Raw genomic sequence first — 13,265 nt, 5'->3', positions numbered from 1 at the left:
CAGGAATAAATGTCGAAGAGAGTCTTCAACGCAAACGAAAGTCACAAAAGACAAGTCTGAAGATACGTCGATGAAAATATAATCAATGTCTGGAGCACTCTTCTCCACGCACGCACGCACACACACACACACACACATAAAAACAAACATATGTACATACGAGTATCTACAGATTACTGTACCTGGCAATTTGAGTGTTAAAACATCGGGGGCTGAACAGTAAACATTGCATATATACAGCAACTGTTATTGTAGTATAAAGTGATGAGAAACATAGATATCATATTGTGTATTTTTTATTTTTTTTACAAAACATGAACATATTATGGACTTTTAAAGCAGGACAATAATGCATGCAGTTAAAATGCCATTTGTCTAAACATCAAAATGACAACAAATAGATTTACATTATAGTGCAAATCATTTTTTTTATCCTACAACAAAACCTCTATGAAGGTAAAAACAAGATTTCATCCATTTTCAAAAAAGAAAGAAAATCACTTATGATACAACTTAATCTTGAAAATACCAGATTTTTTTTTCTTTGATTATTTAGGATAGACTGAAACTATATTAATTTAGCCATGAGCCCAAATTAAACAGCAAGTCCACCTTTACACCTTTACAATTGTGAGGTGACGTACAATGGAACATTTTTAATGTCAATTCGGATGAACTATACTTCTCTGTTTTACAAAAGAAATAAAAACACGGACAAAACACGCATTCGTTTAAAGCTAGACATAAATATCATACTCCGACACACCATAAACGTAAATGATGCAGGAAAAAAAGGCAAGTTATGGAGTGGAGTGTACAAAATGAATCTATAAACGTTCAGGACACAACAGCAGCAAAAACAATCTCTTATTTCGTGGGTGGGAGTGAGTGAGACAGGACTTGTAGAGATCACACCTAAACACTAGCGGCCCTATAAAATGTAGACAAAACTGCTATTTAACCGCATCTAATATAAAATAGGTATAAATGTGCCTCGCCCTTGTTTTCTTCCTGCAGCAGATTAACAAAAAATTTAGATGAACACATAAAACAATGGGGATTAATAGGTAGGACAAACAAGTCAATGGGAGGACAGATTAAATCTTCTTCTTCTTTCCGCTGCTCCGGTTAGGGGTCGCCACAGCGGATCATCTGCCTCCAATACCATCTTCCTCCCTTACACCAACCGCGTACATGTCCTTCCTCACCACATCCATAAACCTTCTCTTTGGCCTTCCTCTTTTCCTCTTGCCTGGCAGCTCCATCCTCAGCATCCTTCTCCCAATGTAAAGGGAGGACAGACTAAATAAATAACTTATTTGCGTGTACAGCTTGACCTCCGATTAACCTCAATGACTTCAGTGACCTCAAGGGGCCCATGGAGGACCTGATCGAGAGGAACAATGGGCACAAATGAGTATTCTCCCCTAAGTTGTCAGTTCTCAACCAACTTTTGACCTGTAAGAGCTGTAAATCCTGATATTCTGCACAACTCCTACAATCCAAACCCACCTGATATTGGTACAGTTGAAAAAGACCGCATGGGTATGTCAAGTAAGGGTAGGGGAAAATAAATACTTTTTTTTTGGAAGGACTTAATCCCACAATCACACCAAAAAAAATGGAAGTTTCGGTAAGAAATATTATTATTGTTGGTGTTTTTTGTTCATCCCAAAACGTATCAGTCTAGAAAATCCGTCGCCTCTGATATAATCATCAGTTTAAAGTGATTTCAGTGAAAACCCAGTGGGGGTACATTAATCAAGGGATTATTTTACAACACATGAATAAACTTTTCCTCAGTCAGAGTCAGCGTCCTTCCTCTTCCCGGTGACGCTTTGGGGTTCCATCATCCATCCCTCCGTCCTTTCCCTTTTCGCTCTTCTTTTCTACTGTTCTGACAAACAGCCCTACTGAACAGGACATATTGGGGCAAATGACCCAGGTCGCCGCGATAGTCTCTATTCTTTAAAGTACACGTCCCGAGAGCTTAGTTATCAAGATCACGGCTTATTCTTTCTTCTACCCATTCCCTTCATCCTTGACTTCAATTTGTCTCTCATCCTTCCTTCCTGGTCATCACGACTTCTTCTTTTCTTTCCTCTTTCTCCCCTGCTGCTCCTCCTCCTCCTCCTCCTCCTCCTCCTCCTCCTTCTCCCCCTCCTCTTTCCTCCCATTGACCCCCTCCTTTCCCTGGTTCCTGCTTGGGGATTCCCCCGGGTCACAACGATGACAGGACTCGGATCGCAGCAGCGGCGGGCCGTCGTCGTCGTCGCCGTCGTCGTCGTCGCCGTCGTTGGCTGAGGTGGCCATGAGTGTGGGCGTGGACGTGGAGACGGGTGTGGGCGTGGGCGTGGGCGTGGATGTGGGTGTGGGCATGGGCGTGTCCTCGTTGGGCCCGGAGCTGGTGACCGGAGATGGAACAATGGTGGAGGAAATGGAGGGCTGGTAGAGGAGGCGAAAGATGGAAGAGGGTTAAAATATTTCATTGTTCATAAGTTAGATACATTTATTACACAGCTCTCTGGAATACTCGATCATGATTGGTCAATAGCGGCAATAGCCGCAATTGCACATTATTAACATGTGCTATGTTGTCGTGGACTAGTTTTCTTTGCAGAGCTCTTACTCTAGGCATACTACTTCATTCATATCATCATTTAAAAGTCATAAATCATGTTGTCTCAGTGTATTCTAGTAGTCATGTTATCGCAGATTACGTTAAGTGTGTGTAAATATTCTGATCTTCCGGAACATGGAATGTATGTGCACTCTCAGTGGAATCGTGTGACTCCAAGTTAAGGCTGTCTCAGCCCACCCAAAGGACACGAGAGACGGCAGGAAGTGATGCTGCGTTCCACGGAAACTCGGAAAACTGTAATTCGTGAATAACGTGAATAATCCAATCAACATTTCTCTCTGCCCCCCAGATCAAAGCAGTCTAGAACCGGGCCTGCTCCATGTAATTGTTAATGTGTACGTGCAGTGTCCGCGCAGACCTGCAGTGAGACGCTGGACTTGTTGGTCTTCTCTTTGACCTTGGCCAGGGCTCCTCTGAGACCGGACGCCTTCTCCGTCATCTCCAGCGCCGCTCGCAGCAGCCTGGGCGTTTCTGCTCGGGCGGGAACTGGCTGGGCGTGAGGAGGTTCCTTGGCCTCCTCTTTGGGCTCCGGTTTCTTGCCCTTGGCCAACATCTTCCTGCGTTTTAAGACAATGTGTAGTATTCCAATTAAAAGCATAGGCACAACATCGGCAACTGTTTGGCAAGATGAGTCCTTTATTTAAAAGTAGAAATACATCTGGGAAAAGAACTTAATGTATGTAGAGGATGAGTACCTTTCAATTTTTCTCTCACCTGGCTTTTTTGCGGAGGAGTTTTTGCGACTCGGGGTAGTGGACCAGGATCTCGTTCAGGTCTTTCTTGTCCAAGATGAAGAGATTAGCGAAGCCGTGTGCGATCACATTGGCCGTGCGCCTGTTTCCCCCTCCCACCGCCAGCAAGCTTCCAACCAGAGGGCCGAGATGAATCAAATAGCTCATCATAACAAAGTACGAGTTATAAATAACAATATAAGCAAGGGATAAATAAGTATCGCAAAATAAAATACAAGACCTCCCTGATCACCCTATTGGGGGTTATTTTGCGGATAATGAGCGGCTGGCTACTTACTACTTACTTTTTTCGTCTCAATACATTGAGACGAAAAAAGTAATTTGAAATATTATTACTATACCACAATAGATTTACCGTCAGACAGATGCTGACTTTGTCCAAGAGGAGATGAGAGCTGGTGTGGAGGAACTGAGTGCGAACCAGATGGTGGGCATGCGACAGCAAGGCGCATGGACAAAATGGGAACACGCCATGGAACGCAGGATCTCCTGGTCTGAGCTTTGGCAAGCTGAGCCTTACCGGATCAAGTTCTTGATTGCGCCCGTCTATGACTTTCTACCCAGCCCATCTAACCTCTTCTGTTGGGACCATGTTGACACAACATAATGTCCTTTGTGTCTCAGAAGAGGCACGCTAGAACACATTCAAGTCTATTTTACAAGCTTCAGTCAAATCTCTCTCTCTCTCTCTCTCTCTCTCTCAAGTGATCCTGGCTTGTCCTTCCTCTAGGGGCACAGCCAAGAGCAGTGGGCAGCATTCGTGGACACGCCCGGGGACCTGGTGATGAGTGTCCATCGCTGAGCAGACGATGATGTGTGCATGTTTTTTGGGGGGGTCCTTACTGACGTTAGGTGGAGGAAACTCCATGTGAGCACAGGGAGAACATGCAAACAAAAAGCATCGATGTCGGTGTCTTATCCCTTGATCAGGAGAAAGCTTTTCACCGTGTGGACCACGGCTTTTTATTTTTAACCCTAAAGGCATTTGGATTTGTGGAAGGGTTCCTAACTAGGTGCAGCTCCTTTACAGGGGAGCATCCTGCATGATTAAGGTGGGTAGGGGGTTGAGCCGTCCACTCCCTGTACAGAGCGGAATAAGGCAGGGATGTCCCATCTCTGGGCAACTCTACTCCCTTGCTATAGAACAGAATATAGGGCTCTCCCTACTGGGGCCACCACAGGGGCCACGTCTGGTCATCGCTGCTTGCGCAGACGATGTCAATGTGTGGACTGCTTTGACTGGACACAGCGAAGGAGCTGCTGAGGTGGGCGGGGCGCCTCTCTTATGACAAGCGGCTGTTCCTGCTGCGGACCGAGGGGATAGACTTAACAGGGATGACTCCCTTCTATCAGTCAGTTCTGCAGTCATGGCAGGTTTTTAAGGCCCACCGTGACACCACGACTACCCCTGGGATGTGGCTGTTTGGGGAGCCTTTGTTTGGGAATCCACTGCTGGACTATGGGCTCCTTTCCTCTTCCAGCCTGTGCTCCAGCTTGCACAGGGCTTGGTGCACAAGCTCGGTGATCTGCTGAATGCGTCCGCTTTTATGGAGAACCGTAATCTGTCTGACTAATGGGACGGTGAGTGCGAGTATCTGTGTCCTTCACTAACAGTCTCTCCAGCTGTGCAGTAGGAGAGGGGCAGGACAGCCTACTCCCAAGCTGGAGGGGTTTGAGGCAGTGGGCAAGAAAGCCACCTACTACACCTGTGTCAAAGTGGCACACCTACGCTCTCTGGCAGGGGTAGAGCTGTCGGGGCGGACCCAGTTCTTTGGCTCAGGAGCCTCCCCTACTGGCTGCTGGCAATCTCTGTACAAGCCCCCTGTCGACAAACGAATGGGCGACCTCCAGTGGAGGACAGGTAGCCACAAACAGGTATCTGGCACACCTGGATCCCAGCACGGGGGTGGGATGCATCTTCTGCTCTGAGAGGGAGATGCTGCAGCTCCTGTTTGTTCTGTGCCCTAGGCTGCAGGGGCTGTTTGGGCTACTGGAGGGGTGGGTTCAGGGTCTAGGGGTGAGCTTCTTTTTTAAACGTATTATCTTTGGTCCTGTTTACACTGTTTCAAACAAATCTGTCCATGTCCTGGTGAACACTGTTTCAGGCGTGGCCAAACTGGCCATTTGGAAAAGCAGATGGAACGCTGTGCGGGGTCAGGGGTCAGTAGATCCGGCCCAGATGATGATTGGTCTACTCCCAGCCCGCCTCAAGGTGGAGTTTGAGTTTTACAAACTGACTGGCAAATTGGACACTTTCAGAAGTGTATGGGGCGTAAACTGTACAAAGGAGGAAGTCTGGGCTACAAAGGGAGCTGTCCTTATAGTGAACAGCTGTCTCAAACCTGTTGAAGACATCAACAGATCCCTGTGTACCTATTTATATCTGAAGAGGGATATCTGTACTCTTACTGACCTGTGTTTTCCTGTGGTTTATCTCTACTTTTGTTGATTTTTGGTTTCTTCGTGATAAAGTTTCTGCTGCTGTGACATGACTTACTGAAAATAAAGGAACCTTAAAAGTCAAAAGTCTCGCAGTACATTACACGCAATGACCCCAGGTTCCATCACAGACAATGTGTCTAAGTGCATCAGTAGATGTATATATTTAACTGTTGGTGAAAGATGATGTTTCCGCTAACTAGTGTTAGCATCAGCATGTAGGCGAAAACGAAGGGCGTGAGAAGTGGTTGTCCGTGGCAATGGTTATTATTAACAGACAAGGGTCATTATTCAGGAATAACTGACCACCGTGTAATTTGTTTTGTCATCCGCCATCTCACCTTTCATACCAGTGACTTTCTCTTCCTCTCTCTGTCTCTCTCTGATTTTCATATTTGTGTAATTTGATACAAATTACATTTCTATTCTGATTTTAATATAAATAATTCACAGACACCACAGAGACAACGAGTTTGGTTGCAGAAAGGCAGGTGAGACGAACTAAGTAAAAGACAAACACCGTAAACTCGTCTTGACTTCCATGAGCTTGTGTCAACAGCATATTTCCCCGAGGGTAAGAAAAACTTACACAAGCCGCGGAAGGGCTGGTTTTTCATCTTTTGTTTTGTTTTTCTTTTCTTTCAGGTATTTGACATCTGCATCGTACGTCACTCTCTCACCTGATCTCTCCAAACACAGAGCCAGCTCTGAGCGTCACAAACACCGTCTTCCCGTCGGGACCGCCGACCACCTGCACCTCCCCCGCCTTGATGATGTACATCTCCCGCCCCACTTCACCCTGATAGATAGATAGATAGAGAGAGAGATAGATAGAGAGAGAGAGAGAGAGAGAGAGATAGATAGATAGATAGATAGATAGATAGATAGATAGATAGATAGATAGATAGATAGATAGATTACAAACTAAAAAAATACAATAAACCAATCCACTTTCTGACAAAAATAGGAACTGTGCAAGTTTTCATAAAACAAAATATATGGAAAAAAACATACAGTACAATACTTCCAAAAGCTGAGTGTTAACATAAATTTACCAAAATGAAAATATATAAAAGCACACACCTTTTTGCAGACGTAATCCCCAGGAAGATAGACTACGGAGCGTAAGCTTTTCAACATGTCAAAGATCATCTGTCTGTCACACCCCTGGAAAGAGAGGAGACAGAGTCACAAATCTGTGATTCTGATGTATTTCGAGACGATTCGCATGATTATTTTGTTCTGTGTTTGTGCTTGTCCTGAGTTCCACCTGAAATAGAGGGACTTTGCTGACGATACTGTAATTGACATCTATGGCGATGTCCAGGCGCATTTTATCTGGAAGCTGAGTCAGCAGCTCCTGTTCGTCTGTAGAGCGGACACAGTGTGTGCTAATAAATAGAGACACACACACACACACACACACACACACACACACACACACACACAGGTCATAGCTCCACTTACCCAGCATTCCCTGTGACTGCCAAGTGTAGTTGTACCAGGTTTTGACGCGGTTCTGGACGTCTTTGGGGATGCGATAGGAGGCCATGTATTTGATGGTGTTGTCCATACAGGCTCGGTAGTGGGTCTGTCCCGAGGTGGCTGCACCGACCACATCACGCATCTGAGAGATACGATAAGACATGATTTTATTAATCCCCGGAGGGAAATTCATGAACCTGCATTTCCTGTAGAAATAAACATTAAATATACTATATATATATATATATATATATTATATAATATTACAATTTAATAGCAAAACTTTTCATAAATTGCAGCCTTAAGACTTGAGAAGCATGCTTCATGGCTATTTTTTCCACACTTAATAGATTTTATGGAGCTGCAAATTAAGAAAGCACTGGTATTTAAATCCTAAATCTAAAATCCAGCGGGCAATTTGATGTGCACGTGCTCTCGCTCATGTACGCGATGGTGCACGTAGCTGTCTACACCATTGTGTTGTTGGTGGTGTTGGGTGGAGGCTTCAGTGATGAATGCAGCATTTTCTCAATGCACAGACTATAACTTGTCAAATATGTAGCCTAATGGTCTTGCATTGTTTTGCTTCACTAAAAAAGGGTTCATTATTTGTTTCAAATTTTCTAACGGTTTCCAATAATATTCAACATGTATTAAGGTTGGATTTAGGATTTAGGACCTCATCTCACAAGGGGCTACCGACTCATTTCCCTCAACTCTTTAAGACCCTGTATACTCATTTTGGTGGTTCGGATGACACCCCAATTCCATACCTCCACGGCTGTCAACTGTTTAAAGGAAGTTTGTTTGGGCATTCCCCCACCTGTCCAATCATAATGGAGAAGGCAAAAACTCCAACGAAGTAGTTGATGAGTTGGAAGACGATCTCGAAGAGGTTGGTGGGATCCGGCAGACCCCCGATGGTGATCAGGGACTTGACCGCAAAGTAGTAGCAGCGGATGTAGCTGGAAGGGGAATGGAGACAGAGGCGGATACGGTGGACGCTGAAGGCAGACGCGTTTGAGAAAGACAGGGAGTGTAAAACTGTCTGACACATAGCAGGGGACACAGGATAGTGTTCGTGACAATGCTGCGGCGAAAACAACTGGAAATTATTGCGTGAGATGCAGCCACCCCCAGGGAAGAGCTTTGGAGACATTCGTGAGGAGAAGATGAAAAGTAAACATTTTACACATTGCTTCCAGCGTTTGTGGTGGAATCAGTTGTAAAGTTTCCAATCCCCGGAGACATAAGTAAGCCTTTGTAGGAAAAAAAACGAACATAATGTGAGGTTTGACGGATGTTTATCTTAAATCTCTATTTGCACAACATCTTATTTTTTACCTCGCGGGTGAATTGTTTATTTTTTTACTGTTTTACTGTTTAATACAGTAGGTTGACTTTATATTGCCAAATGTTATATTTTTTTGTTTATTTTGTTTGGGTCTATTCCATATTCTGCCTGCCTGTCTGTCTGTCTGTCTGCCTGTCTGTCTGTCTGTGTGTCTGTCTGTCTGTCTGTCTGTCTATCTATCTATCTATTGTAAGGAAAAGCTCGGTCTGTGTGTCTATAAATCCTGTCTGTGTCTGTGTGTGTGTGTGTGTGTGTGTGTGCATGTATGCGCACTCTTTCCAACCTGTTTCCTTTGCCGTCGTACACCCACTTGGTGGAGCCCAGCCCCTCGTAGGCCGATCCCCAGTAGAAGAGACAGGCATTGCAGTGAAGGCAGTAGAGAAGGTAGGAGGTGGTGCGGATCACCCTGAAGAAGGAAGAGGGAAAGTTATTAGAGCTGATTTCCGCCTTAATACCACTCTAACATATTATTTTTTATTATATTATATTATATTTTATTAAATAATGTATTATATTATATTATATTATATTATATTATATGAGATAAAATCCTGTACCTGTACACATAAGCTTTGGTCAGAATGGCCTCGAGACGCTCATTGAACTCGAAAAAAGAATTGATCTGCAGGTGAAGTGACAGCAGTAGAGACTTAATACAATAAACTGTACCATGTATTCAACTCAATTTGATTTGAGGCACATTATTGCTGGAAAAAGGCCAAACATTGTGAGTCAAATTCAATCGGTTAAAAGCTTTGGAGCCAGACCTTGAGCAGTCTGGGGAAACGGAGCAGAGGGTTGATCCCCGTCCTGAAGTAGAAGAGCTCCAAGGGGACGAGGCTCGCCACATCCAGCTTCACGCAGGCAAACACGAGACGCAAAAACAAGACTCCACAGTGTCAACGCACGTCATCAAAATATATGGATCATCCGGTTCTGTTTGAGAAACGTCACATACCTTGAAGCGTGTGGTCTTCATGTAGTTTTTTCTCATTTCTTTTTTGTCGCACTGTAATGTAAAGTAAATAGCAGCAGGTGTTAACAGTGTTGATACATGTGGGAAACATCCTAAAGTGAAGATGATGATAAGCCTCACACATTCCTAATTCATAGTCTCCTAAAGATGACTCCATGACAATTGAAATAACTATTTTGAAATAATCTTTTTTCAATGTTATTGCCATTTTTTAGATAAAGAATATTTTATCAAAATATTTATAGCAATATTCGTATAAAAAATATTTTATACAAATATATTTTATTTTTTTATTATTTGTCTTAATAATAATAATAATAATAATATAATTTTCTCCCTTTTTCCCAAGTACTTCTATTTATTAGTTTATTCCGTTTCAGAGACTTCCAACTTTTATTCCACTACAGTACATTTCAAAGCAAATATCTTTACATTTTACTCTAATACATTTGTCTTCTACAGTCCCATAGCTTTAGTTTTATTTATCATGATTTATAGTAATATTTGTATATATTTATAAATGACTGATTCCATCTTTACTATTTCATTGTAAATTGCAACCAGTAGCAGTTTAAGCCGTATTATAGGCTACAGTAGATCAGCTCAATCAATCTACACTAGCATCAACCAAGTGCTTTCAATACTTTAAGTACATTTAACAGCCAGTACTTATACTTAGAGTTATAATTCTAGGAATCTCAGTCTGTATGTATGTCCTTCGATTATCTCGACAACCGTTTATTGGATCTACTTCACACTTGGCAGGTGTATTGCCTGGGACCCAAGGACGCGCAGGGTCCAATTTGGTGCAATTTGGAAACGCGCCACGTGTAATATTAATAAACTTTCAATAAACAAGTGAACAGCGAGCCGCTCTGTGCAGCTGGGGCGCCTTATGACATCGTCATCCATTTTGTGACACCGACGTCGAATATGTGAGGCACAAGATGGACGCCTGGCAAGCAGTGCTGCACGCATTGCTAACATGAGGGCAGAGGGAGCGCTGGGGATGGGAGCCGAGCGGCGGGCGCATGACTGTCAACGTCACACACATGTGGAGCGCTTGGCAGTCCACATAAACACGACTAAAACACTGACTGAAGAAACCTGGACTCGACCCATCCTCCTGAAGTTGTAATGTGCCTATAATTTCACATTTGGTGCTTATTTTGTATTGCAAAGTTGTCCTTACATTTTGTTCAAATTGTGCTGTTTTCAACTGGCATGCACGGGAATGAACCTGTGTCTGTATGTATGTACGTCCTTCAATTATCTCGACAACCGTTCATCCGATCTACTACACGCTCGGCGGGTGTATTGACCCCCAGGCGTGCAGTGTCGAATTTGGCGCAATTTCGACACGCGTAATATTTAATAAACTTTGAATAAACAGCGAGCCAGCGGGGGGTGGGGCTTCAGGGTAATGTGTATGACTTTAACCGGCAGTTTCATCTTCCATTGTGGAACGCAGGACTAAATCATTGACATTTTGTTTAACTGTGCCATTAAAATGTCTTACAATCTTAAATTTTGAACAGGCGTGCAGTAGTTTAAATAAATAGAAATAAGATTGCGGTACTTTTGCTTTTAACGAGAGTCATTTTGTGTCGGGGTATTTGTATTTTTACTGAAGTAAAAGCTCTGAGTGCTTCTTCCTCCACGGACATCAAGATGTGGAATATCAGTGTAGTTGGTTGATATTGGGGGCGGCGGCCCACTCACCACCACGTCGCCTCCACGGATGAACTGCAGCCGCTGCTGGAAGACGGTGGTGTCCAGGATGTAGATCAGGTCGCACAGGTAGTCGGTCAGCAGCCAGTAGTAGATGTTGTCTGGCGTCTGGTAGGGGAAGGCCCAGCGCACCGGGATGAACCACACGTTCCAGTTCCACGCCAGAGTCACCATGAACATCCACAGCACGTACATCCGGTCTGGGGTGGAGGGGGGTGGAGGAATGGAGAAAAAAATGGAGGAAGAGTTGATCAGAGGTTAGGACGGGTAAGGAAAGCCAGAAAGAGAAGAATAACATTTTTTTTTTAAATCGATCTTGCAACCACATTTCAATGCTAGCCAATGCTGATCTGAAATCTGAAAATGTTTTTCACAGGTTGATACATATCGAGTGCCTGTGCTACTTCTGGCTTTGTTGGGTTAGGAGCTTTGCACTTTGCAGGGTTTGGAGGAGGCGGGCTGGTTGCTCACTAGTGAAGGGGTCGATGCTGGCGGGGAAGCGGAAGTGCACGCAGGCTCGTATCCAGCGAGGGCTTTTCACCTTGCAGCAGCGCCCCGCCCGCCGCTCCTCCTCCGCCTCCACCGATCTCGCCGATTTCCTGCCCATTGCCTCCGTCTTGCTCGCACTCATCCCCTCGCTGACTCGCTGGGTCCCGGGGGCCGGGGGAGGAGCCGGGGCCTGGGGAGGCGCTAGAGACCAGACGGCGGAAAGGGAAAGGGGAGTCAGAGGTCACGACGAAAAATAGAGAGCAAGAGAGATGCGAGACTCGCAAATGATTCGTTCATACCGAGTCGGGACTCACTCGGGCAAAAGAGTCATTACTCAGCATCATTTTGGACACAATAACTGCAGAAACACGCAGGTTTTCAAATATGTTTTTGATTGTATTACTTAATTTATCTTTCAAATTTCTATTTTTAAGACTTTTTAAAGTATTTGTATTGCCTATGTGTTCTGCTGTAACAATGCAATTTCCCTTTGGAGATTAATAAAGTATCATGAAGTACGTGAAGTAATGAGTCATTTCACATTTCTATCTATCTATCTATCTATCTATCTATCTATCTATCTATCTATCTATCTATCTATCTATCTATCTATCTATCAATCTATCTATCTATCTATCCATCTATCTATCTATCTATCTATCCATCTATCTATCTATCTATCTATCTATCTATCTATCTATCTACACCGCGTTCCAAATTATTATGAAAATTGGATTTAAGTGTCCTAAACATTTAATTTTTTGTTTTTCAATTTACCTCATGGATGGTATTGTGTCTCAGGGCTCTATGGATCACTGAAATCAATCTCAGAAACCTGTGATAATTAGTTCGCCAGGTGAGAAATTAAAGGAAAACTACTTAAGAAGGACGTTCCACATTATTAAGCAGGCCACAGATTTCGAGCAATATGGGAAAGAAAAAGAATCTCTCTGCTGCTGAAAAGCCTCAAATCGTGCAATGCCTTGGACAAGCCATGAAAACATTAGATATTCCACGAAAACTTAAGCGTGATCATCGTACTGTGAAGAGATTTGTGGCTGGTTCGTGCAGATGAAGGCATAATGAGGAAGGTTTCTGCCGGACAAATTCATGGGATTGAGAGAGCAGCTGCTAAAATGCCATTACAAAGCAGCAAACAGATATTTGAAGCTGCTGGCGCCTCTGGAGTCCCGCGAACCTCAAGGGTCCTCCAGAGGCTTGCAGTTGTGCATAAACCTACTATTAAGTTGTGCATAAACCTAGTAATCTAAAGGTTGCTGGTTCGATCCCAGGCTCCTCCTGCTGGCATGCTGTAGTGTCCTTGAGCAAGACACTTAACCCATAATTGCTCCTGATGGTTGCGTCCATCGGGGATTGAATAATTTTAGGTCGCTTTGG

The 13,265-nt window shown here is 43.9% G+C and overlaps 1 protein-coding gene across 1 annotated transcript in view; it reads right to left on the bottom strand.

Annotated features, from left to right (window-relative positions):
• Positions 1–1,367: 1,367 nt before the first annotated feature.
• The window catches only part of LOC307231926 (uncharacterized protein), a gene marked incomplete at both ends in the record, with an annotated part of 32,160 nt that continues 20,262 nt past the window's right edge, over positions 1,368–13,265 (bottom strand). Inside the window, 15 exons of the mRNA XM_080002801.1 lie at positions 1,368–1,387; positions 2,229–2,445; positions 3,000–3,198; positions 3,356–3,502; positions 6,513–6,631; positions 6,916–6,999; positions 7,103–7,200; positions 7,300–7,459; positions 8,141–8,282; positions 8,955–9,077; positions 9,229–9,293; positions 9,439–9,525; positions 9,630–9,680; positions 11,370–11,578; positions 11,850–12,068. Coding sequence (XP_079858927.1) covers positions 1,368–1,387; positions 2,229–2,445; positions 3,000–3,198; positions 3,356–3,502; positions 6,513–6,631; positions 6,916–6,999; positions 7,103–7,200; positions 7,300–7,459; positions 8,141–8,282; positions 8,955–9,077; positions 9,229–9,293; positions 9,439–9,525; positions 9,630–9,680; positions 11,370–11,578; positions 11,850–12,068 — 1,940 coding nt within the window. The remainder of the gene's footprint in view (positions 1,388–2,228; positions 2,446–2,999; positions 3,199–3,355; positions 3,503–6,512; positions 6,632–6,915; positions 7,000–7,102; positions 7,201–7,299; positions 7,460–8,140; positions 8,283–8,954; positions 9,078–9,228; positions 9,294–9,438; positions 9,526–9,629; positions 9,681–11,369; positions 11,579–11,849; positions 12,069–13,265) is intronic.

Source organism: Zeus faber, assembly GCF_960531495.2.
Source record: "Zeus faber genome assembly, chromosome: 6".
Classification (NCBI taxonomy): Eukaryota; Metazoa; Chordata; class Actinopteri; order Zeiformes; family Zeidae; genus Zeus; species Zeus faber.
This window is presented reverse-complemented; position numbering and strand designations above follow the sequence as displayed.